The sequence below is a fragment of the Portunus trituberculatus genome, chromosome 14 (genome assembly GCF_017591435.1).
Source record: "Portunus trituberculatus isolate SZX2019 chromosome 14, ASM1759143v1, whole genome shotgun sequence".
Classification (NCBI taxonomy): Eukaryota; Metazoa; Arthropoda; class Malacostraca; order Decapoda; family Portunidae; genus Portunus; species Portunus trituberculatus.
In genome coordinates, this window is record NC_059268.1 from 14,049,601 (window position 1) to 14,077,574 (window position 27,974).

Consider the following 27,974-nt stretch of genomic DNA (forward strand, 5'->3'; position numbering starts at 1 on the left):
ATGTAGTAAGTCAGCCTATTATTTATGAGTGATGTGATGCATTATGTAGAAATATTAGTGTTCAACGCAGTTTTATTTGAATGTTACAGTTACAATGAATAATCATATCAAATACGCCTCCAGTATTGAAAATTCTTCGCATTTTTCATCGCTATCGTAGAGAATAATTTGTAATTTATCCAATCCCGGCATTATTCTCGGCGGTGTTCACTCAATACACAAAGAAAGTTACATTGATACCAGTTTATTTTTTTCTTATCCAGCACAGCTTAGAATCCGCATGCGCCAATATAACATCGCGCACAGATTAGCGGTGGTGTCACCTTCTCAACTGCCAGGCTATTTATCCGGACCGCAGGATGCATGTCTCGACCAGCTTTGTTCCTGTGGCGATGCTCTCGTTCCTAAGTATTCAGCAAGTGGAGTATTACCACCACTTTGCTATGCGAGAAAATTGACGCCGCAGTATCTCAGTCCCCCGGCGGTGCAGGAGGTGCGACGCAGCTACCACTGCTAGGAAGGAAAGGAAGAGTGGCTTGCAGAGAGAGGCCAGCTGCTCCATCCGCCTTTAGTCCTCCGGCTCACTCACACACACACACACACACACTTTTTGTTCGTTACTTCTTTGGCATATTATGCAGTTAATACACGTTGAGAATTATTATATATGCGTGTTAGCGTTGCGTAGGAATAACTAGTTATATCGTCTTCCAACACGATAGGTACAAGTGAAATTCAAACAGTAGCAGACTTATAAATGCTGGGCTGTTTGGTGTAGCGACATTGCTCTACACGAAACTGTGTCATGGAAAACAACATTAAGTATAACAGAAGAGAAAGGCATTGTTAAGAAGTAGAAGACAATAAAAGAGAAAGAATATGTTTACCGCCACCACACCTTCACTCACCTAACTTCAATAGTTCCAAGAAGTGTTCCGCGCTCCTTAAGATTAGCTTTCTGCATTGGCATTGTTAAAGGCGTTAGCTCACACTATCAAACAAACCATTCCCGTAAGAACCTGTTCGGATATAAAACTGGAGCACACACTCACAGACTAGAGGAAGGTGTTTGTTTCTTGCTGATTGTGTGTGGGATGGAAAACGTTTATGATCTGGCACTACTGTTCGTCTCGCCCAAGATAGGAAGCATCTGGGTTGTGGTGGATGTAGGGAATAGCTAGCATCACCTCGCCTCCTTGCGGATTATGAGGATGGAAAAGGTTTATCTCACTCTGGTGTTCATCCCTCCCAAGGAAGGAGAATGCATGTAGATCGTAGAGGATGCAGGGGTTAGCTAGCATCACCACGCCTCCTGTGTGTAGCGGTGACTGGACTGACCCAGTGGCGGGGCGGTGGCGGGCGGCGGGGTAGGGAGCGACTGCCAATCGATTTAGCCCCTGTGTGGTGCGCGTGCAAAGGCGACCCTCAGCTGGTCACACGCTGCCTCACTGCTTCCTTCCTTCCTCCCTTTACATCTAGCCGCCTTTCACTTCACACACACACACACACACACACACACACACACACACACACACTTGTTTTGTTGCCGTTAACTCAGATAGGGTTTGGTTTTTGTTTTTTTTTCTTATATTAAAACCTCCAGTGGTAAAACGTAGGTCTCTCTCTCTCTCTCTCTCTCTCTCTCTCTCTCTCTCTCTCTCTCTCTCTCTCTCTCTCTCTCTCTCTCTCTCTCTCTCTCTCTCTCTCTCTCTCTCTCTCCTTCCTTCCTTCGTGACTTCAACCTTATCGCCACTTTTGATTGTCTTGGTGGGGAGGGAGCAGAAGTGCCTCATGTTTTCAGTATTAATACCAACTCAACTTCACCTGGTCCGAGATGGCTTTACTCAGGTCAGCTTAGGCTATATTAGGTTACTTTTACTACCCTAACCTAGCATATCCTTACCTTATCTTATCTTACCTAACCCAACCTAACGCAACGAAAACTAAGCCACCAAGTACAGGTCTTCTTTTGATCCGTATTTTATTGTTACAGTTTCCTGAGTTCATGAATCTTCCGTGTACTGCCATAATTATTCACCTTCATTTAATCTTTCTTAATCAAATAACAGCGCTATAATAGAACAGAAGCAATAGAGAAGGGATGCGAAATATACTAATGCTAAACGAAAAAGGAGGAAAGGAGGATGATTTTTCCGTATACAAGAGGGACACTTGACCAAGGACAACAAATATATAGAAAATAGAAACAACGATGCCGATCCAGAGAAAAGAGTTATGCAGCATTAGAGCAGTGCATAGTAATGACGCGATAAGGGTAGCATACAATAACCATAGCATAAGTGACTGAATATAAAGAAAATAGAGAATATAATTAGGCAGAATTAGAGAAATGCATAGTAATTGGCCTTTTCTTAATTCAGTGAGCCTTTTTCAATTAGTTATTTTTGCCTTAAGCCTTTTTCCCCCCTTACATAAAAAAAAAGTTACTTAATAATGACAGCATACAATAACAAACAGCAAAAGTGACTAAAAAAAAAAAAAGAAAGAACAATAATGATGAACAATAATGATGCAATAATTCTACCAAACAGAAGACAGTGACCACCATAAGAGACCGAGTATTTTTAGCGTGAGACCAAGTATTTTGTCTCCCCGGCGCATCAGCAGTCCTGTCGTGGCAGCCTCGCTTTGAACAGAACACGAGAAGTAATTGGGCTGTGTGGGTTGCCCTGTAATGGTACACCTGGCGTGCCGGGGTCAGGTGCGTCGCGGCGAGGGAAGCGGCTATACCAGGACGTGTAATATTCTCTTGGGTAATTTAGTGTATTGTCCTGTGTTTATTCTATTATTATTTCTTTCTTTTTTTTTTTTCCTATCTTTTTGAGGATGGTTCAATTTGGATCTCTCTCTCTCTCTCTCTCTCTCTCTCTCAATTGGAAAAGTAAGAATATGTAAAGAAAAGGAATGTTGGAACTCAGAAAATGGAATGTGTGTGTGTGTGTGTGTGTGTGTGTGTGTGTGTGTGTGTGTGTGTGTAGCGTGTTAGTACTGCAAATAAACCCTAGTAATAATAATATTGCGGCGCCACAGAAAATCACCTGCTGAAATTAATTAATGAGTAGACTAATATTTCATGAGATTCCTTGCCAGCTTGCACGGTGAAGGCAGTGGCGGTGGTGAAAGTGGCGAAATAAAGCGTGTGATAAAGAAGGTAGAGGAAGAGAGACGCTCAGATGATATTATCTTTAACATTTACGTACACTCCATCCTTTCCGCTCGCGAGTTCTTTGTATGTTACACTGACACCACCATCACCACCGTTGTCATATCCTACTCATGTCATTTCTCCTCTCATTACTGAACACTTTTCTTTCTATCCTCTCTCCTTATCCTTTTCACATTAATTTCTTCGTTTTCTTCAACATCTCTTATTTTCCGTCAGCGTAACTGTGAACGCTTCCCGGTAACATCATTTAGCCTCTCCAGTCTTGCCATCCCAGCTGCGGGAGGCGAGGGGGCGTGACAGGAGGCTCTTCATATGCTTGATTGATGATTGCTGGAGGGGGAAGGAAGACGGTGGGAGGGAAACGCCAGGTGGTGATGGAACCCTTTAGTATGGCGGGAGTGTTCCGGGAGGGGCCTACGCATCCTGTGACGGTTGTGTGTGTGATAACTATTCTCTCTCTCTCTCTCTCTCTCTCTCTCTCTCTCTCTCTCTCTCTCTCTCTCTCTCTCTCTCTCTCTCTCATATTTAACAGTTCGTATTAAACAATCACTAGAATTATTAAAGACTTAGTTGCAGACCACAATTACCTTGCTTCCACTACAGCCTGCTTAAAATAACTGACTGGAACATCGAAACTGCCGTCTTTCCGTCTTTCAAGACGGAAATTCTTATGCCTGTATTAGTGATGACATGACTCGTGTCCTTCTCAAAACCTGGACAAAGGCACTACTTATACTGAGAAAATATTATGTGGTGTTAAAATGCATTATGAACACGAGAGTTTGAATCCTAATAATGTAAATGTCAGGACTTGAACTGAAGATCTTCTTTGACATTTACATTCCAGATCATACAAAGTCATGTTGTTAATTATATGACTGATGTTAATTGAGATCTTTACTATCAAGGGAGAATAAAGGACCTCAAGGTCATGATAAGGTTGCGAATGTTCAAGGCCTCGCCGCATCAGATCCCTCGTCATGACTTTTAAGAACTTCCTGTGTCTTATCATAATTATGTTGGGGTTATAGTGCTCCTCTTGCTACGCTCCGCCTCATCCCGTGACGCTGCACAGATTGCCGTTTCATCCTGCCTGCCTCGTCCCTCGTTGCTCAGCTCAGTGCTCAGCTTAGTGTTCGCTCACTTGTGGCTGTGTGGGTGTGTGTGTGCGTGCGTGCATATATGTGCCTTTTGCTTGAGGCATTTGCTGGCTTTTTTTTTTTTTTTTTCCACAGACTTGGTAACCAAAACACTATTGTATAACCTATTTGGGTCATTATTACTCAGATGAATCGTAAAATAATAGGCAAATATTAAATGTCAAATCTCTCTTCCGTTTGAGTAACTCTTAGATCCTGAGATAAACGAAACTAGCTCTGTGCGTCAAGTTGCTTCCCTACGTGTTCCAGCGTATATCTAATCTATTTAATTATTGTACAACCACCGTGCACTATCTGTAGTGGTATTTCGCAAGCTAGTCACCACCATGCCTGCAGGGATTTTGATGATATTCACTGATGAAGAAAGATTAGTGATATATGGTGTGTGGTATTTGTTGTGTTGCATTAATCTTTATTTCATTAGCTTATGAATCATTGTACTGATATATATTGTACTCTGATAAAATCATGGTTTATTGTAGACATTGTGCAGTTACTATACTTTCTTTTGTATCATAATGTTCTATTTCTTTGATTTTACGGTCTTTACCATGCCCTGTATCTACTTAAAATTATTGGATTTTGGCAAAGCAACTACATTTACATCCTGTAATATATAGTACAATACTAATGTATCCACATTTTCTTCTCTTCAACAGTTCCTGCTCACCAATCTCAGCTACAATACTATGTATGAGGTGAAGGTCCGGGGAGGAACATACTCTCGCTTCTTCTCTGAGAACAACAAGACTTATAAGGGACCATTCTCACACCCTCGCAAAATTTTGCTCTATCCAGACTGCCACAAGAGACCTCATCCAAAGCAGGGTACAGGCTTTGAAATGAGTGCTGGCATCATTGCTGGCATTATTTGTGCTACATTCGCCCTTTTCCTCCTCGTGGTTGCCATGATCATTTGGAGGCAAGTGCATAAACGCCAAAAGCAGTAAGTTTGGAGTTATATCTGGTTGTGCAAGCCGTAAGAATAAGAAAGATAACTTAAGAACAAAAGGGAAGCTGCAAGAAGCCAGTAGGCCCATGCAATGCAGTCCCTTTCATATCTTTGCCAAGTATGGATCATGGTAGTATTTGCTTCTTCTTGTTTACTGTTTCACAAATGGTGACCTAACAAAGCCATATCAAAGATGTGCACATAGATTAGTACTAAATGTGAAGAAAAGACAATCTTTTAAAGCTAATATTCATTCCGTAATCAAAAGATGCATGCATAGATTCATGTTAAGACTGCAAGAGGCCAGTTAACCAACACAAGGTAGCTCCTAACACTAGAAGTTCTGAATACATACACATAATACTGTACTGTATATGCTACCATATTGGCTATGATCAATTACTAATGAAAGTGTCTATACTCGTAATATATGATAGTTCATAATATGTAGTTACAGGATATGCAAGACATAAAAACACACACACACTGATCTCTACGACAGACTTTGCCTTGCTTATTTCTATCTCTTGGATCTTTAATCTTTGTCTTTCATGTTCACATCTCTCCACTCTTTTACTTCCATGTATTGGTGCTCAAGGTAAAGAGAAAAAATATCTATTCTCTTTACCTTATTGGTGCTTTCATATTTAGCATACTTTTTTTTTTTTTTTTTTTTCCCAGCCCATTTCCTATGCTTCCTTACTGCCTCAAACACAGGATCAAGCCAAGAGATGTAGATTTAAGTATATTCTTAATTTTCATGAGTGACTTCATACTCTATTAGACATACAGCTATCATCCTTTACTTTACTACCTCATCTATAGTTTTATCCAGTCGTACCATTTCCCCTTTTTTTTTATTCACTTTTTTTCACTATCATTTCTTTCCTATTGTTTTACTCATGTCTTTTTCTCAATCAGTTTCTTAATCCTTTCTGGCATATATGTAATATTTTTCTTTCTTCTCTAGTTGCACCATTGCCTCATCCAACAATATATATCTTAAGTCTCAACACTTCTTCAGCACTTGCATCTCCTGTTATATACTTCCTTTCCTTTCATAATTATACATCATTTGCTTAAGCTATATAAGAATTATGGATATGTTTCAGGAGAAGTTTTTCATTGTGGAGATGAGATTCTTTCTTATTGTATGACATTCACCAGATTCAGACTAGATATCATTCATCTGTTTTCAGACGATTCTTTCAAGGATCCTACAATTACCTTGATGACCCTCCCAAAACTGTTCCTGCTCTCGTGCATGACTGGAAAAACGACACAGGTGGTGAGGGTTCCTACGGCCCCATAGATGTGCACGACTTTGCCAAGGTGAGTTTGTTGTGACTGAAATTTAAAATGCACCAATTTAAACAACTCTGGTTTTAGATTTTCATTGATTAAACCCATTCTACTACATCTTTGTGTTGTGTTATGATTGGACCTACCAAACAAGTCTAGTTAGTAGTTATTCTCCTCCTTCAGAACTCCTTCAATATTTTCTCTCTCTCTCTCTCTCTCTCTCTCTCTCTCTCTCTCTCTCTCATTAAATTATTTTTAAGTAAATACATAGAGCAAGCACAAATATTTGTCTTGTTTTGTTTTGCATTTCCTTTTTTAATGATCCACTTCAGGCATTAACTGTAGCTTGATCAATTTATCAAAACCCAGTACTAAGATAATGAGTATCCTATTGGTAATTGGTAGATTGGTGACTAAAAACAGTTCTTTATAAAAAGAAATGCTTAACAGGTAAATAATTTTTTTGTAACTAATTCTAGCATTCTTCTTCAGCATGTGGCTGATCTGCACGCTGATGGAGACATCGGATTTTCCAAGGAATATGAGGCAATACAAGCAGCCTCAGCACAGGAGCACCACCCAGCAGAACACTCACAGCACCCAGAAAACAAACAAAAGAATCGATACTTGAATATAGTTGCTTGTGGGTTTTTACACATTGGCTTCACTATTGTTGACAAACTTATTATCTTCCTCTTTCTTCTGATTATGCTATAACCAGCCAATACACAGACATGGAACAGAAGCTTTTCTTTGAGAATTCAAACGAAGTTGAACCCCTGAAAGACTGAATGCTGATCCAATGTTATCAGATCATAGAAATAAAATCAAGTCACAACTAATCACTCTAAACTTAAATCAAACAAGAAGACATACTTCTAATTTTCCACCAAGGAATTTGGTTAATTTATTGCAGTCTTTTTATTTTATTATTTACATAAATTTTCAGCTTTTTTGTGATTTACACATTACAACATGGTCTTGCACATACACACACATAGCCCTGCGCACACACACCAGTACACTTGGCTCACAAACTAAAAGGTCCAGGTTCGAGTCCCGGGCGTGACAAGGCAAGCCAAGGCAAATCAGCAAGCCTCTTAGTGTGTTCAGCTAGCAACAAGTAGGTACAGGATGTAACTGGAGGGGTTGTGGCCTCACTTTCCCAGTGTGTGGAGTGTGTTGCAGTCTCAGTCCTACCCAAAGATCAGTCTAAGAGCTCTGAGCTTGCTCTGTAATGAGGAAGGCTGGCTGAGTGACCAGCAGGCGATTGTGGTGAATTTACACACACACACACACACACACACACACACACACACACACACACACACACACACACACACACACACACACACACACACACAGAAAATCATAGAAAAATATTTATTGATGTAAATGGATAGGTACACATTCATGTTATGAAATATTCAAACCTTGAAATTAATCAAATTGGTATTGTACAATATTCATAATTATTCAAATTTTGTCATCTCTCATCTCGATTTGCCTCTTTTTGTAATTCAGATTCTTCCTTCCTCTACACTGTGGGAAATATAACTGAAGTAACGTTCCACTAAGGCTGCCACTGTCTTCTTTCAGACGACCATACACGTGTGCCCTTGAGGCCTCTGCCAGGTCAGAAGAAAGCAATTGAATATGTAAATGCAAATTACATAGATGGTTATGAGAAGGCAAGAGCATACATTGGAACCCAGGGTCCTCTGCCTTCCACATTTGACACCTTCTGGCGGATGGTGTGGGAACAGCATGTCCACATAATCGTTATGATTACAAATCTTGTGGAAAGAGGACGGGTGAGTGTTGTGTGTCATGTGAAGCTTGTGTAGTGTAGTTGGATTTGTCAGTTTGATTTATGGTTAACCTTTGTCGATTCACAGCCATTAGAATCACAGTAACAGATGTAGCTAACTAATTGTTCTGAATTATTTTCCATTGAAAGTTTTCACATAAAGACCAAAGGCTTGTTTGCAGTATGTTGTTCGTGGAAAATTTACACAACCATTGAAGAAAGTCAATGTGACAACATGACATGATCCTTGAATTTATAACAAAAACAGACACATACTTGTCAGAGTGACAAGTGAAGGTAATCTATCCAGCATTCATTATTTCATCTATTATTTTGGGTTGAAAGGTAATATTTATTTTTTCCTTTTCTGCCTTTCATAGGAAACTGTTAAAAAACAGCCAAAGCTAGCTACCCAATGCCTAGAGGTATTGTATAATACACAGTGCAAAACTTCTTTATCTTAGGTGTGCACAAGGGAGAGAGATAAGCTTGGCATGCCACTGTACACAACCAATCCTTGCTTGCAAGTTCCCACAGCTCACTTGGTCTGTAACACATGATGAATGCAACATAATCTTGGGTGTCCTCATCTTATACATAAAAAAAGTTAAACATGCAGATGTTTTTTTTATCTTAATTTACAACATATATTGTTATTATTACTATTTTGGTAATGTATGATTTGGTAAACATGGTTACAAACTTGATGGTGTGAAAGATATTTTTTATCATAATACTTATTTATTATACATACTAGTTGACACAACAGGAACATGATAGTGTGTTGACCAATTGGGGAGTGGAAATGAACTAGCCTTTTGCTGTTTTCATTGTGTTGTAGATTTAGAAACTAATGATGGCACATGGTTTGTCAGTGAACTTTTATGGAACCCCATTACAGTAGGAGTTTTGCCCTTGTGGATGGTTTTGTGAATGTTGCATGTAGTAAATTAATGTTCCTTGTTTGTCTAAGAATCTTATTGATCTTAAAGGCAAATGGGTTAGCTAGTGTAGATCAAAATTTCAATATTTCAATAATAAACCTTTATATAATAAGTATATCTCAAATAGGTTATGGGAACAGCCAACCACAAGACAAAACTTCAGTGGTCAGTGAGAATTTAGTAAAATTGTATTCTTACTCTTACAGAAGAAGTGCGACCAGTATTGGCCTAAAGAAGGAAGTGAACACTATGGTTTAATACAAGTTCGATTAGTACATGAGGAGGTTCTTGCCACATACACCATAAGGAAGTTTGCTATAAGACACATGAAGGTATGTATGAATTATGTTTTTATCAGTGGCATCATTTCAGATGGCAAGTAGCCCTGAAGAGTTTGTGGACTCAAGTAAACAAGTGCCGTCTGAGTGTTTTAATGGATCAAGTGTCATCACCGTTTTTCATCAGTCATATATCATAGATACATGTCCTTTTCATCATTATTCACAAAAACTTCAAAGAATGACAAGTGAGATTATAGGAAAACTAGAAGAAAGGTTTCTAAAGCTCAACTCTCATATGTTCTGGCTTATATGTACAAATGGTATAAATTTGAAAAGTTTATGCTGTCAGTACTTCTTTTATGGGATGAGGTTAGAAATTATAACTGGCTGGCTCATAGCATTCTCCTTAATCTTATCTTTAGACAGAAATCTTCTCCCTTTTAGTAGTGACGAGCTTTTTGAAAATCAAGAATTCACAGGGAGCTAGGTATGGGTTGTAGGGGACCCAAGTCAGTTGGGTGATAGAATGTTTTGCCAAAAAATCCCTTCCCAAAATGTGAAAAATAGGTAGGTGCATTATCATGATGAAGGTTCCTGTCTCCATTGGTCTACCAGAACGAATTTTGCTGCCACGTGTGTCATGTCAAGATCTTCTTTCAAAATCTCTGAAACACTTGTCTGCAGGATACCAAGATGGTCTTCTAATTCTCACTGTCAATCACTGACCTTCATTGATTGCAGTCTTCACACATTCACCATTTTTGGGTATTCTGCTTGGTGAAGGCCTTCCACAACATGGATTCTCTTTTGATGAATTCTTGGCATTCTTTAAAGTGTTTGTACCACATTTTCATCTGTGCTTCACGCAATGAATCATCCCGGAATGCCTTCTTTATCATTTAAGTAGTTTCCAATTGCAAGTGTTTACATTTGCAACAAAGCTTGTTACAGATTCACTAATCTACTTGCTCAGTCATAGTCAGTGCGATGGTCAGAAAATACACACCTTTGTTCAACTGCGTTTGCTGGGTAAATGAGATATAACATGGGATTATGGCTGGTCACACATGCACAGTAGGGTCTTCTGTCAGCGCTTGGCAAATTCTGTTAGGATCGCATGACCAGTTCTGCAAATATTCATAATGGCTGGATCCTTTCAAAATGGTCCTCATATCCCAAAAATTATTACAAAGAAGTCTGAATACCTTAACAAATAGTCCAACATTCTTGTTCAGTAGTAGACACAAAATTATGTAATGAGGACATACTGTTTTTCATTGTTGTGATATATCCATACACAAATTACAGTTGAGATATAGGAGTTATTATTTCTAGAATATTCACTCGTGTCAACTTTCACAGGTTAAATGTAAGAAATCTGGAGGAGGTGAGCGCATACTGTTTCAATATCATTACACAAACTGGCCTGACCATGGCACTCCAGATCATCCCTTGCCTGTCCTCTCCTTTGTTCGAAAGTCAGCAGCAGCCAACCCAGAAGACGCAGGTCCAATTATTGTTCACTGCAGGTATGTCGAGTTCTCTTTAAAAGCAAAGATATTTTCTGAACGTTGATTTGCAGTTATTCGTTTGGTCTGTTCTGTGTGAGGTGTGTGTGTTTGTGAATAATAATAATAGTAATTTGGTTTATTTATATTGCAGTGTTACAGATGAAAATTCACGTTACATTGTATTTTAAACTATCATACTAAAATCTTCAGTAATACACCCAATCCCATGGAGGTATTTTAGTTTGATACCATGGCTACCAGATGGCACCAGTAATGCATCCAATCCCATGGAGGTATATTACAGCTTGATACCATGGCTGCCATCCTAGTAGACTAGGCCCAAGATGGTCAAGTCATCCTGTTTGCATTTTTTTTATTCAGAGTTTATTTCTCCTACCTAGCAGCAGGTCACAACTTGCAACTTACACCAAGTACCTAATTATTGCTAGGTGGGCATGGGCTACACTGTAGAAATCTGCTTAACAACTTCTGACCTGACCTGGGATTTGAACCCAGGTCCTCCCAATTGTGAGTTGGGCACACTAATCACTGCTATTCTAGGGTGTGTGTGTGTGTGTGTGTGTGTGTGTGTGTGTGTGTGTGTGTGTGTGTGTGTGTGTGTGTGTGTGTGTGTGTATTTACCTAGTTGTAGTTTTACAGGGCCTGGGCTTTATGCTCGTGTGGCCCCGTCTCCATATCTACACTTATCCAGTGTGTGTGTGTGTGTGTGTGTGTTTGATCTGCTGCAGTCTCTGACGAGACAGCCAGACGTTACCCTACGGAACAAGCTCAGAGCTCATTATTTCTGATCTTCGGATAGGCCCGAGACCAGACACACACCACACACCGGGACAACAAGGTCACAACTCCTCAATTTACATCCCGTACCTACTCACTGCTAGGTGAACAGGGGCTACACATGAAAGGAGACACACCCAAATATCTCCACCCGGCTGGGGAATCGAACCCCAGTCCTTTGGCTTGTGAAGCCAGCGCTCTAACCACTGAGCTACCGGGTGTGTGTGTGTGTGTGTGTGTGTGTGTGTGTGTGTGTGTGTGTGTGTGTGTGTGTGTGTGTGTGTGTGTAGCTAAAATACTGTATTGCCCTGCCTTTTTGACGTATGTAAAAGACAGATAAAATAGTACTAGGGAACATCATGAATTTCAATTACCATTTATTCTTTTTTTCAGCGCTGGTGTGGGCAGAACAGGCACTTACATAGTGCTTGACGCCATGCTACAGCACATTCGTGCTAAGGGCCGTCTAAATATATGGGGTTTTCTTAAACACATTCGCACACAGCGAAACTTTCTTGTGCAAGTAAGTGAAACATGAAAGGTAGTTATTATTGGGAAGATAGTGTTCAAGGAATTGTTATGATGCATTTTGTGATGGATTTCAGTTTATCTTCACTTAAATTTTTATTTATTTATTCTTTATCATATCAAATTTGGCTTCAAGCTGTAATAACTACATTATTTTTCAGACTGAAGAACAGTATATATTTATTCACGATGCCCTGTTGGAAGCCATCCAAAGTGGAGACACTAATATTCCTAGTGGTGGGGTCAGCAGATATATCCGCATGCTTCAGGCCCCAGACAGCTCACAAGAGAAGCCTCAATCTTGGTATCTTCTAAGTCATCAATACAAGGTAGAGATATCAAAGCTTTTTAGTTGATTCATCTTTGAGTCTCTTAAGAAAAAGTTTTTAGTACCACAAACATGACCAAGTGCATTTCTTAGTTTATATTATTTGCTTAATCTTTACCATAATATGGAATTAAAAATGCCTAGATATTCTTTATCACAAATAACAGTGGATCTAGATTTGACACGAAAATTGCCGTGCTGCAGTAACGTACCCAAAGCCAGAGAACGGACCTTAAATTTCAAACCTCGAAATCTCAGCTCCTAGCCAACATGAATCTATGAAAATCACTGTGAAGCAAGCTAACTGTGTTTAATTCAATGCCTGAAAGCGATATCTAAATCCATACAACCGTGTCATTGTACCGCTCAGTTATACGAGTCAAACACGAGAATTTATATAGTACCAGGTGGATGTTTAAATACAACTTTAAGATTACAGCTGTATTTCAAACACAAAATGCAAATTTTGTATCACTTATAAATTACTTTACATGATTTTGGCTGTCCACTTGCTCATCTGTTCTTCACACCTGTGAGTTTACGCCTCTTGTCATCACTCTGTGACCGTGTGTTACCTCCTGTGGCGACACCAGGTTTGCACTTTATTTTATTTATTTTTTTTTTTTACATCATTAACGCGACGAAATATATCGTAGTAGTCACTATCAGTCACTGCCTAGGCGTTGTTTCCTACCATTCTAGTCACTATTAATCATTCATCGGTTTGTTGCAGTCACGTTAGTAATCAGGTGAGTTTAACACTTAACAGCACTCCACAGTACACTTCCACGTCACAGTGATGTCAAAAACATGTCACTGTTCTTCACCAGAGTCACTATCTTTTCCAAAACTGACTATCTATATGGCACCAGATGTCATAACTGCAGTCATTGCCACCAGTTGCACGCGTCTCGGATTACGTCCCAGTTACAGCCTCTCACTCTGCCATTTTGTGTGACCTCTCATTATATTTCACTGTAGTGTTTCACATTGTACGCCTCAAGTCACCATTAGCAGTTCTTCTCCACTGTACCACTGACTTATTACTCCGCATACAACACTCAGCGTCATCCTACACATGTCACGGTTGGATACACCACTAACAATGTTAAATCTGTGTGCATTACACCACTCACAATGTTCACTCCTTATTCACCTCACTGTACTTCATTACTCACTGCACAGTGACATCACCAGCAACTGCATCACACACACGCATAATAACATTTTCATGTGAGCCACCACACAAGCTCTTCACACTTTCACTGTAAATCCATTGTTGGACAAAACTCTTTCAACAGCATTCACATTTCACTGTTTCATTGTCTCCACAGATATGTCAAAATGCCTGAACATACACATAACAATTATAACCCCTCACTCTTGGCTGCAGCGATATCCCTAGCACGACTGACATGAACCGAGTGACTTGAGTGACTGTCCGTTGGCTAAACCGTTGGCCATCTCGCTGCTCACCTGAGATTTTAAAATTATTCATTTGCAGTAGACATGGGTGTATACAACTTGCCACAAATATGTACATAATAATAATAATAATAATAATGTTTCCTCCAGGTAGAGGTCAGCCGAGCCCTTAATCTGGTGCACCTCACAGCCTCCACAAATGCACACGCCTTCCCAATGCTGCGGTATTTAGTAATGATTAGTATTTCCTTAAAAAATGCACCTTATACTGTATAAAACTTTACAAAATTATAACTTTAACAGTCAGCTGCCGCGTACTACCGGTCAACCGCTTTGGGTACGTTACTGCAGTGGCGGCACGGCTCCGCTGTCCCGTGTCAAATCCAGATCTACTGTTATCTGTGTCTTTATGAATCCACCACAGGATAGAGAGCTTTCTTTAAGGTTATGTTATGGTTATACGCCAGAATGCTTTCATTGTGCACATGTAGAAGACCATGGGAATTGGTGATGAAAACCAGTGATGCTGTTGGACACGATTATGAATATCTCTTCTCTTGCAGCTCATCACTCATTTCCAACCCCGAGACTTCAATGTAGTGAGTGCCATGAAGCCTGTGAACCGGGAGAAGAACCGCAACACTGACCACTTGCCAATGGAGAATGGTCGAGTGCACCTCACTCCCAAGCCAGGTGTAGATGGCTCTGACTACATCAATGCCACCTGGCTTATGGGGCATCAAAGGTTGCGGGAATTCATTATCACACAACATCCACTGCCAAATACTATTCTTGACTTCTGGCAGATGGTTTGGGACCATAATGCCCAGACAGTAGTTGTTTTAACTACTGTGGACGAGGATCAAGGATTCCCACAGTTTTGGCCAGCCCAACATGATGATTTTGACTCTGAGCACTGGAAGGTAAGTAACATGTTTTGTAAAATACATGTTATCTGACTCACCATCCCTAGTGCAATATATTCTTTTAAGGAAAGATTAAACGATGAATTATATTAAATTAGGCTAGTGTTTTGGCCCTTGCATCTACGTATTACTAGATTATATCTTTTACTTTTTTGTTGGCTTTGTTATCAATTCAGACTTATTTCTAGGTTCGGTACTTGGAGGAAAAGTTAAACTCGGGGTTAATGACTGTGGAAGTTGCTGTACAAAGTCTTCAGGACGACTATGAATTGCCTGTGAGATTGATCCACGCACCAAGTTGGCCCCATACCCTCCCTGCCCTCACCACCACCCTCAGCCTTGTGTCATTAGTTTCTGAGGCCCATACAAATTACCAGAATGGTCCTCTAATAGTTGTTGATAGGTGAGTGAAAGCATATGTACAATATCATGTTCATTACTAACTAAATGATCCAATGTGGGATTGCCAGAATCTGACCAAAAATAACTAATGGAACTGATAACTGTACAATTTCAGTTAATCATAGATTTGTAAAAATCCATTTCCCTGTTATAACTAAAAACAAATTTACACATTTGTCTGTGATATGCTTCAACATGAACTATCAGTTACATAGAATAGATAAATGTAACTATCAGGCTCCATTAGCTGGTCCTATTTCACAAATGCACTCATTCTTACTTACCACAGATTTGGTGCCACAGAAGCAGCAACATTCTGTTCTCTAACAACACTCAGAAGCCAGATGGAGTTTGAACAGCACTTGGACACATACATGTATTGCAAGCTCTACCACAACAGACGACCCAGCATATGGACTAGTCAAGTAAGTACCTAGTTTGTGAAATGTCCCACAAGTTCCCTAATTTTTTTCACCATTTCTTCTTCATACCCAAACATTTCAATTGTAAATCCCATCCATACTTAAAGCTTCTGGACAGATAAGCTTTTGTATAGAGTTAACAGTTGAGGGTATGAGGGAAACTGGCAAAGAAGATTCAGAATGCCCAACTTCACAGAAGCTGTTTTACCAAGAGATGAGGGGTGAAGTTTCCAGACAGACTGAGGATGTTCAATGTAGAGGAAAGAGACCGTCCAGTGTTAGTGAATCTATTATAGGGTTCAAGTGGGGCTCAGAGTAATAGGAGATAGAGGAGAGGAGAGAGAGAGAAAGGAGAGGAGAGAAAAGGAGAGGAGAGAAAAGGAGGGAAGAGAAAAGAAGAGGAGGGAAGAGAGGAGAGGAAAGAAAAGAGGAGGAGAGGAGAGAAGAGAGGAAAGAAAAGAGGAGAGTAGGGAAGAGAGAGAGAGAGAGAGAGGAGAGGAGAAGAGAGGAGAGAAGAGGGAAGAGGAGAAAGAGAAGAGAAAAGAAGAGAGAAAGAGAAGAGGGAGGAGAGGAGAGGAGAGGAGAGAAGATAGGAGGGGAAAGGAGAGAAGGGAGGAGAAGAGAAGAAGAGGGAAGAGGAGAAAAGAGAAGAGGGAGGAGAGAAGATAGGAGGGGAAAGGAGAGAAGGGAGGAGAAGAGAAAAGGAAGGGAGGCAAGAGGAAAGGAAACGGAAGAGGAAGGGGAGGGAGGGAAGAGGTGGGAAGACAATACGAGGAGAGAAGTAGAAGAGGTGGTTGTCTCTTCCTTTCTCTTCCCCTCTCTGTAATGCACAACAATATAAAAAAAAAAAACACCTACAGTAAGTAAATGCTTCTTTTTTTATCAATATAACAAGGGACCATTCTATATATTGTTAATCATTGTTATTTGTCAGAAAATTACTTTAATATTTTTGCATAAAATATCAATCATGTTAATTGATTTTTATATTGATATTTTTCAGGTGTAGAATGGATTAATTTGATATCCGTTATTTTGAATGAAGAAATTTGTTTGGGATGTTATGGAATGAATTAAATTCGTAAGCTGAGACATGACTATACTAAATTTGCTTTGCCCCAATAGGAAATTTTTTGAGAAATCATAAGTCAGACATTCTGTGGCTTCCCTGTGCTATCTATTCACTCCCTTATGGGGTTGGTTGTCTCTGAAAAGCCGTAGGAAAGTGCAGGGTTGTATTATCAAAGTAGGAGTGGATAGAACTGGAAGTTTGGTTTTGATGATTGATGAATAATAAGAAATGAGTGGATGAGAGGACAGAAGATTACCACTATTAATAGATTTAGAACAGTCAGAAAGTAAACTTAACAAAGTTGCAGAAAGAAGGATAGAAACCATAGGAGGGCAGTCTGGAGAAAAAAGCTTTATACTAGTCTATCTAAAGCTTTTGATATATTAAGACAACAGCATGTTACACCAAAATTTCTAAAAATGGATGACCAAGACTTGGTAAGGACAAGACTTGGTAAGGAAAGCCAGATCACTCCAAAGTCTTTCATACTCATCTACAACATCCAGCAAACTTTGCAGCTCAGCTGCTGATTTAGTCATGACCACATCATCTCCATAAAAGAGCACACACATCATTCCCCACATTCATTCCTGCAGCACACACATCATTCCCCACATTCATTCCTGCATTCATTCTTCTCATTCTGGCTGCCAACTCCTGTATACAAGCTTAAAAAATGGTTGGTGACAAACATAATTGCTTAACTCTTCTCTCACTCTCTCCCTTTCTGTTTCCTAATCTGTATTACCTTGCTTTTTCTGGAGTGCAAGCTGAATAATGCCTCCCATATTCCACTATCCCTTTCTGTTTCCTAATCTGTATTACCTTGCTTTTTTTGGAGTGCAAGCTGAATTGTGCCTCCCATATTCCACTATTCCTTTCTTCATTCATACAGCTCCTTTTCTTATGGCATCTCTCAGATCTGTTGAGAGAAAAATTAAATTAACTTTTCTTTTCTCTTTTCTTTCAGGATGATATTCTGTTTATTTACCGAGCCATGGAGTCATACATAGAAAGTGAAGGAAGCCATAGTGGAAGCAGCAGTGACATGGCAGGACTCAATGATCCAATCATTACCATGCCTCCTGTCACTACCATCACTCCAGTGGCACCCCTCACACCAAAGGCTCCTCCATCACCACTTCCACTCAGCACCCCACCATCTACACCCTCTGCTCCAGCTCTCCCCACTGTCAGCACCCCACCCAGTACTTGTGCTAATGGTCAGGTGCCCTCCAATGGACATGCAATGCTTACAGGTAATGGGACGATACGAGTCCCTCCAGAAGGCATGGAGGATACACCTCAGGCAACAGAAATCCCTCCAGTCTAAGGAAAACACTGAAGTAATTCTACTGATTACTCTTTTATAGTCAAGACATTCTAATAGACAGTGCATGGATGCAAAGTGAGACTGCGTGGTATGTTTCTTAGCGTGAGAGATTTGTGAACTTTGCACGTGGTGAGCATTATGCTTAGTTTGAAAAAAAAAAAAAAATTATTCCTTTGGCAATATAACTGGTGATAAAAATTTGAAATATATGATGAAATTTTAGCTCACTGCATTCACCTGAAATGAAAACACGTAAATGCATTTAATGTACTTTAAAAAGACATACTGTATTTAGCTGTAAGTGATCCAGTTGTCCAGGAAACTTGTGGTCTTGAATGACCATATTAGTAAGAAGGGAAATGAATTGTGTAATGGGGCACTCTTGGTGCCACTTTCACTTTTTGCCTCAATTTGAGGCCTTAAAGAGAACTCTGTTGATTTCCAAACAGTCATTATATATATATATATATATATATATATATATATATATATATATATATATATATATATATATATATATATATCTCGTATGTGTATGTATGAATGTATATATTGTAAACTTCATGAATCCATTTTATAAAAAGGCAGCCCAATCAATGAGAGGGTTATCCATGTGTGTACAGAATCATTTTCATATTGTGGTGTCTTTCATTTACATTAATCATTCTTTTGAGCTACATCACAACTTAAAATTTTCTACTTAGTAACAGTAAGGAAGGAATGATCCTTCCATATTAAAGACATCTAGTCTAGTTGATATTAGAATATAGGTATTTTGGTATGAGGGTGCCATTCCCTTTATTCCATAGTTATCCTGAAAACATATTTTCTCACATTTTTTCATGTATGACAGTGTTCAAGTTGAATGTAATTTTTACAAAGGTATCAATGAATAAGCAAGAGGCTTCCTATGCTAAGCCTGCACAAGTCCTGCACAAAGAACAGTCCTTTATAGACTAGGTAACTAGATTACTTCAACTTTCAAACCCAAGACACAAGATGTTAGCCACTGTTTTCTATATATTCACAGTTGGTGAATATTTGGAAATTTAGATATTAACTTGTGAATTTAATGTAAAAAAAATGTCCCTATATTGTAAATCATGAATGAATCTCATTACAGTCTTACGAGTATGTTTGGAGCATATTAGTTGTGCAAGCTCCACATCTATGAAGGCCAGAGAAATTATAGCCAGAAAGTCTCTCTCTCTCTCTCTCTCTCTCTCTCTCTCTCTCTCTCTCTCTCTCTCTCTCATAGCTACACACCACTTATCAAATAATTTCTCGTAACTACATTGTGTTGTTTCAAAAACTAGTGACCTTTTATTTCACTGTTTTCAAAGTATACTAGACATAGATTGCAGGCAAACAACATCCAATCACATGAAAGATGATAGCTGACACTATCCGCAAGTGAATAGATAAGAATAGAGGAGGCAGCGTTACTCATTCAGGCTATTGCCCTTGTTTGTTATGCAGGTTATAACACAGGTCTCCACTGTGGACAGGTATGATTTGGTAGAGCAAGACTTGGTGTATTTTTCCTTCATAATAATTTACGTGACAACAAATTTGAAGGTCTCTGAAAGCGAAGGGTGCTTCATCTTTTTTAAATTGGTCTTGAGAGCTATCTTCTCAGCTATTGCATCCTTTACATAAGTAAACTTCATATATCTATAAGCAAGTTGTGATGAAAGCCCCATCCAACACAGCCTCAAGGCTGTATACAGCAGAGTGGAATAGAAACCCCTCCCATTCAGCCATAAGTTGTGGTGTGTTGTAAAGCATAGTAGCATTTGATCATGCTTATTTCATCTCTAGCTGGCAGGAACATATTTAAAAAACCTACCTACTCCGCAACTTTACCACTCACAGATCTGTCAGCTCAGTTCACCACACGTATGCTGACTACTCGAGTAATGACTGCTAAAATGAGTAAATAAAGTAAACATGAAAATTTCATTTAAATATTAAAACTTGCTTGCCAATATCAGTAATAGAAAAAATATTCAGTGTCCTTCAATGGCTAAAAATATTTATAACACTTTCTTTGCGAGGGCTTAAAATGCTTGTGTGTGACTGAAAATAGCTCAATTTTGGAGAGTGCCAATCCCTAGATATGGCTTGTCTATGAACAGCATAAAGAAATGGTACTGCCTTTCTCTTCTAATCAAAGTACAGTACATTACTCTATTTCATGCCTAGATAATTCTCAAATCATGTCCCTTGGCTAGTGACTAATATTCACTTCCTGTCTATCCTTCTCTTAACTTCCATTCTTTGAGGCCTCTGATTAAGAGATGAAAATTAATAATTTCCATTATTTCTACTTATGAATTGATTTTAACAACCATCTATTGGCACTGTTCAGTTTTCAAATTGATGTACAAAATTTTACTGGAAAAAGAAATGTAACCTTCTCTGAACTGTACAGGACATGAATGTTAATGTTTCCACTTAAAATATGAAAATAATTGTCTCATATATCATTCAAACTTTATCCTTAATCAGCTCAATAATCTACCAGAACTTAGAATCCCAAGTACAACAACATACATAAAGGCATACTTGTAATATTCCATAGCAATGAAATAATTCATCTACACAAACTTCATACTGAAAAGACTTTACATAGTTTGGCATCTTAAGACACAAGTGAAATGCTGTATTTACTGGGGACTCTGAATACATGTCCAATTTTTCTAAGATGTATATAATGAAAAAAGAAGTTAATCTTTTTGTCTAAAAACTTGGAACATCCAAGAACTCTCTAAAAGACTGGAGACATCTGAACACCACCACCACTTCATCATATCACTACATTTGGCCCATGATTTAACAGACCCCAATTTAACAGATTTCAGATTAACTGACCACAAAATCTCAACAGATAAATACCAAGCAACAGACATTCTATCTGGAGTGACATTAACTTTAGAAACATCAAAATCCTATTATAACAATAAACATGGAAAAATATTGAAATTAATTGATTGTAATATTATGTATACTACGTACATCATAAAATCATTAAAGAAAAAATTGTTCCGAGCTTAAAGGAATGCAGTTATAGAGGCTGACGTAATATGTGTTACCAACTCTTATGTTAACACACCATGTTAACACTGGTCCCACCACCCATGCCTCAGTCTGCACTGTCTCTTGAGGAATGTACATACTTTGTCCATTGCTGCTTTGATTCTGGTGTTTATTTTGTGCAAAAATTCCTCCTAAACAAGAAAAACTTAAATGTGTAAATGTAATCATTTCAGTTGTTCAACTTACTATATTACAGTATAGTGCTTATGTACAGTGCTTGTTAGGTTACAAAACTCATTTTATTTATAAACTGGCATTTTCAAGCAACAAATGTTTTAAGAAATGGACCAACCTTCCCCCTTTAATACATTAAATTGAGGGTCGAGTGTACTATTATTACAGTTATTACTATACAACAAAAAAATATCCATACTAATAATACAAGAGGTGCAAGGACAAGGCCCTGCACTCATCATAAATCAATTCTCATAAAAGAAAGGCTCTTTCTCACAAAAATGGCATAGCATCACTAAATTCAATATTGCTAACACATTGCATATTTACTTGAAGTATGTACATATATTTATATCAAATACAGTGTTATGCACAAGAGTGATGATATGACATGATATACCTTCTTATAAACTATTCTTGTAAACTGCCACAATCAACTACTGCTAGACTATACAGTGCCTGTTCAGGCATTAGTGTCGGCAGTTGTTGTACTAGGATTGCCATACAGTATTAACTATAAAAATTCTTCACTGACACCTGATACAATATTGGAAAACATGTAAATGAATTTTTAAAAAATTATTTACCTTTGCTGCAGTAACAAGGTCACACAACCACAAAGTCAAACAATAATTCAAACTGACATCTACATCAAAGAAGGTTAAAGAGAAAAGACTGGCGTGCAACATGAGGCAATTCTTGTGATGAAAGGCAGGCTGGGAGCATCTACTCCACACAAGACCCATACACTTTAATCTTGAGCAAAACCAGACTAAAGCAGCTGCTGCCCAGTAAACCCTTTCCTCTCTTCCACCATTTCAACCAATAGAAACATACTTTTCTAAACAGTCAGTGATGGAAGCTGAAATTCCACACACTTGAGAAATTTTTTTTAAATCCTCGTCCTGGACAGATTTTGACACAAAAATTCCAGACATGTCCCTGAAAATCTGGACATATGGCAATCCTATGTAGTACCAATGTGTAACATGGGCAACACTTGTAGATCAGCTCCAATGCTGGTAATCATATACTTTGATCTGCCTCCAACTAGAACATAATCAATGAGAATTAGATAGAGTCAAATACTTTGTTCACTGTTTAAGCAAATGCACCTTCATACTGATGGAAAAAAAGAAAAAGGAAAGAAGCATAATGATTCACAGTTCTGATAACACTCTCTTTTACAACTCGGTATGTTATTTTTCAAAAAGTGCCATCATTAAAACTATTAAATTTGAGTCTGTGGAAAGTTACATCCTCCTGGCTGACATGTGGTTCTCATGACTAGTTAACTACAACCTACACAGTGAGCATCCTCAAAGCTGATGCTGCTACTAATGATAGCTATCAATCTCACAATGCTCACTGCACTTGCTATGTTCAAGTGCTCAAGTGTGTTAATAGGTCTCATCTGTTCTCACAACATCACAGTACTAATCATACTATGAAAGAATGACTGACCAAAAAATACATAATATCAGTAGAATAAAGGAATACACTTTCTATCTGAACAGAGCTGGAATCTACATTTTAATTTTAATAAGCAAAGACTGACTTGGAAAAAAAAAAAAAAAGAATGAATAGCTCAATACAAGGACAAAATATTTTGTTGAATAAGTAAAGATGCCTTGTACATGATAACAACACCTTCTAGTCCTTCTCTGTGCATCATTGTGTGGTTTATCCAAGGCTTTAGTTTGCCCAAAATCTTAATCTAAACTAAATAGCATCTTCTTTTGGCTCAAGTTTTCAGATAATTTTGCTTTCCCTATTTTTTTTCTTCTTTATCTTGAAAATGATCAATATAAGCACTGTAACAAGCTAGTAAAGAAAAACTGAATCAAAGACATTTAAAATCCAGTTTGCTGAAGCATTTCACCTATCGTCATTTTCTCCTGACAAACTATTTAATGCTCAAAACATTATATTCTAGGTGTCAGACAATACAATCTCAGGTGTACGAACATACAACAATGAACAGTTTTTTAAATGCACTATGCTTCCTGTTGACAGCACAACAATGCAGCATAGTCTTTCTGGTGCCATATAACCTCGTGCACACTACAATTTATCCATCTTTTTGTCACTCAAATATTTTTTTCAGTGTCAAAAACATGCCATCTGCACATTAAGTATATGATAATTATTTGAATATAGATATTAAGCAACCATGTTAATACAGTATTCATTACAACACAGCTCCAGAAATTGCAAAGTCTGATAATTTGAGGCCTGACAGGATTTTTCACCTTTTAACTCTGTATTTCAACCTTTTTCTCTCACACATTTCTCAATGAAGAGCCTTTCAGTACTCATCACTCTTCCTTACCTGAGATATGGCAAAAATTTTTACCTAATCTGATTCTAACCTAAACTCATGGTCAAATAACAAACTGTTCATATTCATTCCATTCACTTTAACTTTCAAGAGCTTACAAAAAGTATATTCTGGGTTATATGCATTTTCTATCCATTTACAGTCTTCTCTGGCCATTAACATGAATATTAATGCAAGTGTCCAAGCTGAAACTGTCAAAGTTGAAATTATCTTAGTAATAGTTCCTTCTTGCACTGTTGCCTGTTTACCTGCCAGCTATTACAAACTTGCACATCTAGCATGTTTCAGCTCACCAACCATGACTAGTATGAGACAGACAAGTTGCAAAAAAAGTATAATAAAATATGTAAATAAAAAAAAAATCTGCTTCATGTAGATACTGAAGGAACAAGTAGCATGTCTTGAACTGCTTTTTTATCCTCATGGTGACCAAATATGAAAACTTTTCAACCTCTAAACAAGAGCAAGGTGTTGGTTAATAAAACAGGCTAGATGGACCTAAGTTGAGATTTGCTCATTTTTCTTCAAGTAAAAATTTTAAATTTATGCAAGGAAGTTGATACACAAGACTTGAATATTAAAATATTGCTATCGAAAGATACAACTATAATATACTACATACTATGCATTTTCATGCAGTACTCAACTCTAAAATCAAAATCATGACCATTAAAATCTTATTCACTCAATAACTCTTACATGATATTTTGAACAGTCTTTGCCGAAAATAAAACATCCACCACTGTGTTGCCTGACATACTGTAGATACATTCAGAGGTGTACACATGTAAATGCGAAGATATCATCATTCTCACCCTCTCTCTAACTAAGTAGTTTTCCATCATCCATAGTTTGTTTTAACATTGGTCGGAGAACCACTGCAATATGGATGTGGTGGCCATTAACTCATACACTTTACAACTTGATAGCGTGCATCTTCAAATCAGTGAGAAAGGACTTTAATTTACTTTATTAAAAACTAGTTACACTCAAGCATCAGAATGTTTCTTTGACCTAAAAATCATTTAATAACCTAAAGAAATACAACTTAAAATTAAGAACAATACCAACATTGCAATAAAATTGCTTAATATTAATGCTGCTTAACGGTAAATTCATTTCCTGAGACCGAAAAAAAAACAGACCTTGTATATCAACTTTCTTGCACCACCTCATATGAAAGCATTTTTTTCCATTTAATTACCTATTCATTATGCTAGTGGCTTCATTAAATGTCATCTTGCACTTTTTGATCCACCACATTTAAATGCATTTAGATTATTTTCTCAAAAGTACAAATGAAGCTTAGTGGTATTTTCTTTTATCTCCTACATTGTACGTATGTGCATATGTAATGAAATATGTAAAACTTAAGTTTGTAGTGCAAAATTTTTTTGGGGGAAAGTGCCAAGACAGAGTCCAACACCAAATCAAATATGTTATTAACACTCATGAAAGAGCCAAGCCTTTCCTTATGGAAAGCTTTTTGATATGGTTATCAAATATTACAAACTACCATACAGTGGTAAAAGTGTAAAAAAAATAATGACTTCAACATTTTAAAGCAATGATAGAAAAGAATACACAAGTTTTATAGTATCTCATTAACCTATATGATACATTTCCTACTTTCCACCAACAGCAATGAAATATAGGATTGTGGCTACTTCATGAGAAATTTTGTCCTTTGGAATATGCATAAATGCTGTGACATTGATGCTGTTCCTTTGAATGTAATAATGTTGTACAGTTAGTATGCTACACTAAGTGTCCTACAATGATCAAGAAAAGATTATTTACTTTTCAGCTGCAATATGCCTGTATGTATTACTTTTTTTTTCTTTTTTCAAACATTAAGAGTAGTAATTTATTGAGGGGCACAGTTTGTAAGAATGTATATGAAGTTAGTAATAATGTAGTGTAAGTTATTGGTAAATACAATTTATATTTTATACAAAAATAAAGTTAAACTAGCACAGGTTTGCTATTTAAAGCAATGCAAAGTCAAAATAGCTTCAGGATTTTCCTTATCATAAGGTAGCAACCTGATGTAAGTAGGTAATGTCCAGTAACACAAGGGAACAGCCACTGAAGACCATTCATAATTCACTTGTCATTTGAAATTAGATTTTGTTGAAGTAAAAATGTCAACCCCAATCATTTCTATACTTTAGGTTGCTTATCTCCTTAGTGGAGGGAAGCTTTAATAGTGAATCATTACAGATGTTGGTAGTGCACTGAAATGCCTACAAATGATGTGTGGTTTAATCCTTAACAGTTCATTGATAACATTCCCACTCGTGTCTTTGATATTAGAACACTTACAGCGCAGGTTATTTTTTACAATATTGTGTGTTTTCTATTACTGTAATTACAGATGTATAGTTCAATTCAAATGAAAAATTTTGGTCAGCAAGGCTAGCATATATGTTCTGTATTACCCTTCCAAAGATTTGTGGTATGTAAAAAGCTTTTTTAATGTGTGTTTATATATGTACAGATAGACTTGTTAGAACTGTGTACCTCAAGGCTATCAAGGCTGACTACGGTTGGTGTGTGTGTGTGTGTGTGTGTGTGTGTGTGTGTGTGTGTGTGTGTGTGTGTGTGTGTGTGTGTGTGTGTGTGTGTGTGTGTGTGTGTGTGTGCAGAACTTGGGTATATTATTCAATTTAGTAATGCATCAAATGAGAGTCAGGTCCACCATAGAATGTCGTGTAGAGGGCCTCCAGCAGTCTGCACAAGCCTGGTCATGGAAGAAGACATTGTGATGTAGTTGATAGCTAACTGTTCCTACCATGTGTGTACGGGGAGGCCGGCAGCAGCCACCTCTGCTGGCTGCTGCAGCTTGCCTCGCAAGTCATTATATTGGATATAAAGAAGTTAATAAAAAGACCAATAAAGTGAGTACTGACTGATGTGCTTTCCAAATTTTGTGATCTGAGATAATTTTTAACTTTACTCTATTTAGTGGCAGTTTCTCATAAGCAGATTGAAACTGTATCTAAATAATATAGAACAAATTTCCAACTTTTCTTTAAATTTTCATATGTACTGATAAAATTCAGATTAAATATTCAGATCAGATCTGTCAAAGGTGCCAAATCACTTTTGGCTAAAAGTTATGTTCATACAAATCAACAATAAAATTTCTCCATGTACAATAATACTTTGCATGTGAAGAAAACAATTCAGTAAAATCATCTTTAAGAGGAATTTTGGTTAAAGATGCCAAAAGGATGGTGTAAGGAAAAAAAAAAAAAAATGACAATCTCCAAGAAAGAAGTCCAGAATAATATCCAAAATTACATTGTCTGATCACCTAATCACCAATCATACATGTAATCTTATTCATCTTTAATCCAATCAAGTGTTGCACTTTCAACTGTCTAAAATTGGAGACAATTTAGTTTAACTACAATAAGTAAATGAAAATTAAAATCCTCAATGCTTAATAGCTAACAAAGAACAGATCTGATCAAACACTGACTATAGAGTTGCTTTCTTTAATTTCAAAACCACTAACATTAATAGCCAGCATAACAATTGTATACACTGACAACAGACATGTAGCTATCCTCCATCTTAAGTGTTCAAAGCTATCATAGTGCAATATTTGGGAACATTATGACGAGTTGTGGAGGGTGGTGAAGGAACCACAAGCTGGTATAGGTGAACACTTTATTGAGGATAATGTGTTCAACTACTAGCTCGTGATTCCTTCACCATTCTCTATAATGCAATGTCTCTACAGCACAAACAGGAACTTCGTTCTAAGTGGCAATGCTACAATAATTCAGACCTGTTTCTCCTCTCCTTTACCAAGCTCTCCTTATCTCAATACATCTCATGCTCTTCCCTCCCCTGACTCATCATCACTTGACGTGATATCACTGGCAGGTTGTCTAAAAAAAATATGATGAATGGAGAGAGAGAGAGAGAGAGAGAGAGAGAGAGAGAGAGAGAGAGAGAGAGAGAGAGA

The 27,974-nt window shown here is 37.8% G+C and overlaps 1 protein-coding gene across 4 annotated transcripts in view; it reads left to right on the forward strand.

Annotated features, from left to right (window-relative positions):
* Positions 1–26,899, forward strand: part of LOC123503748 (tyrosine-protein phosphatase 99A-like) — a 783,535-nt gene extending 756,636 nt beyond the window's left edge. For 2 of the 4 annotated variants that reach the window (XM_045253746.1, XM_045253744.1), the window contains exons 10-21: positions 5,007–5,293; positions 6,499–6,631; positions 7,094–7,244; positions 8,201–8,415; positions 9,562–9,687; positions 10,999–11,165; positions 12,339–12,468; positions 12,635–12,802; positions 14,790–15,149; positions 15,341–15,555; positions 15,844–15,979; positions 18,019–26,899. In XM_045253746.1, coding sequence (XP_045109681.1) covers positions 5,007–5,293; positions 6,499–6,631; positions 7,094–7,244; positions 8,201–8,415; positions 9,562–9,687; positions 10,999–11,165; positions 12,339–12,468; positions 12,635–12,802; positions 14,790–15,149; positions 15,341–15,555; positions 15,844–15,979; positions 18,019–18,381 — 2,451 coding nt within the window. In that variant the 3' untranslated portion in view covers positions 18,382–26,899. Of the gene's footprint in view, positions 1–5,006; positions 5,294–6,498; positions 6,632–7,093; positions 7,245–8,200; positions 8,416–8,791; positions 8,837–9,561; positions 9,688–10,998; positions 11,166–12,338; positions 12,469–12,634; positions 12,803–14,789; positions 15,150–15,340; positions 15,556–15,843; positions 15,980–18,018 lie in introns of all 4 variants that reach the window. The other 2 variants (XM_045253747.1, XM_045253745.1) reach the window with 2 other exon arrangements.
* Positions 26,900–27,974: the final 1,075 nt, after the last annotated feature.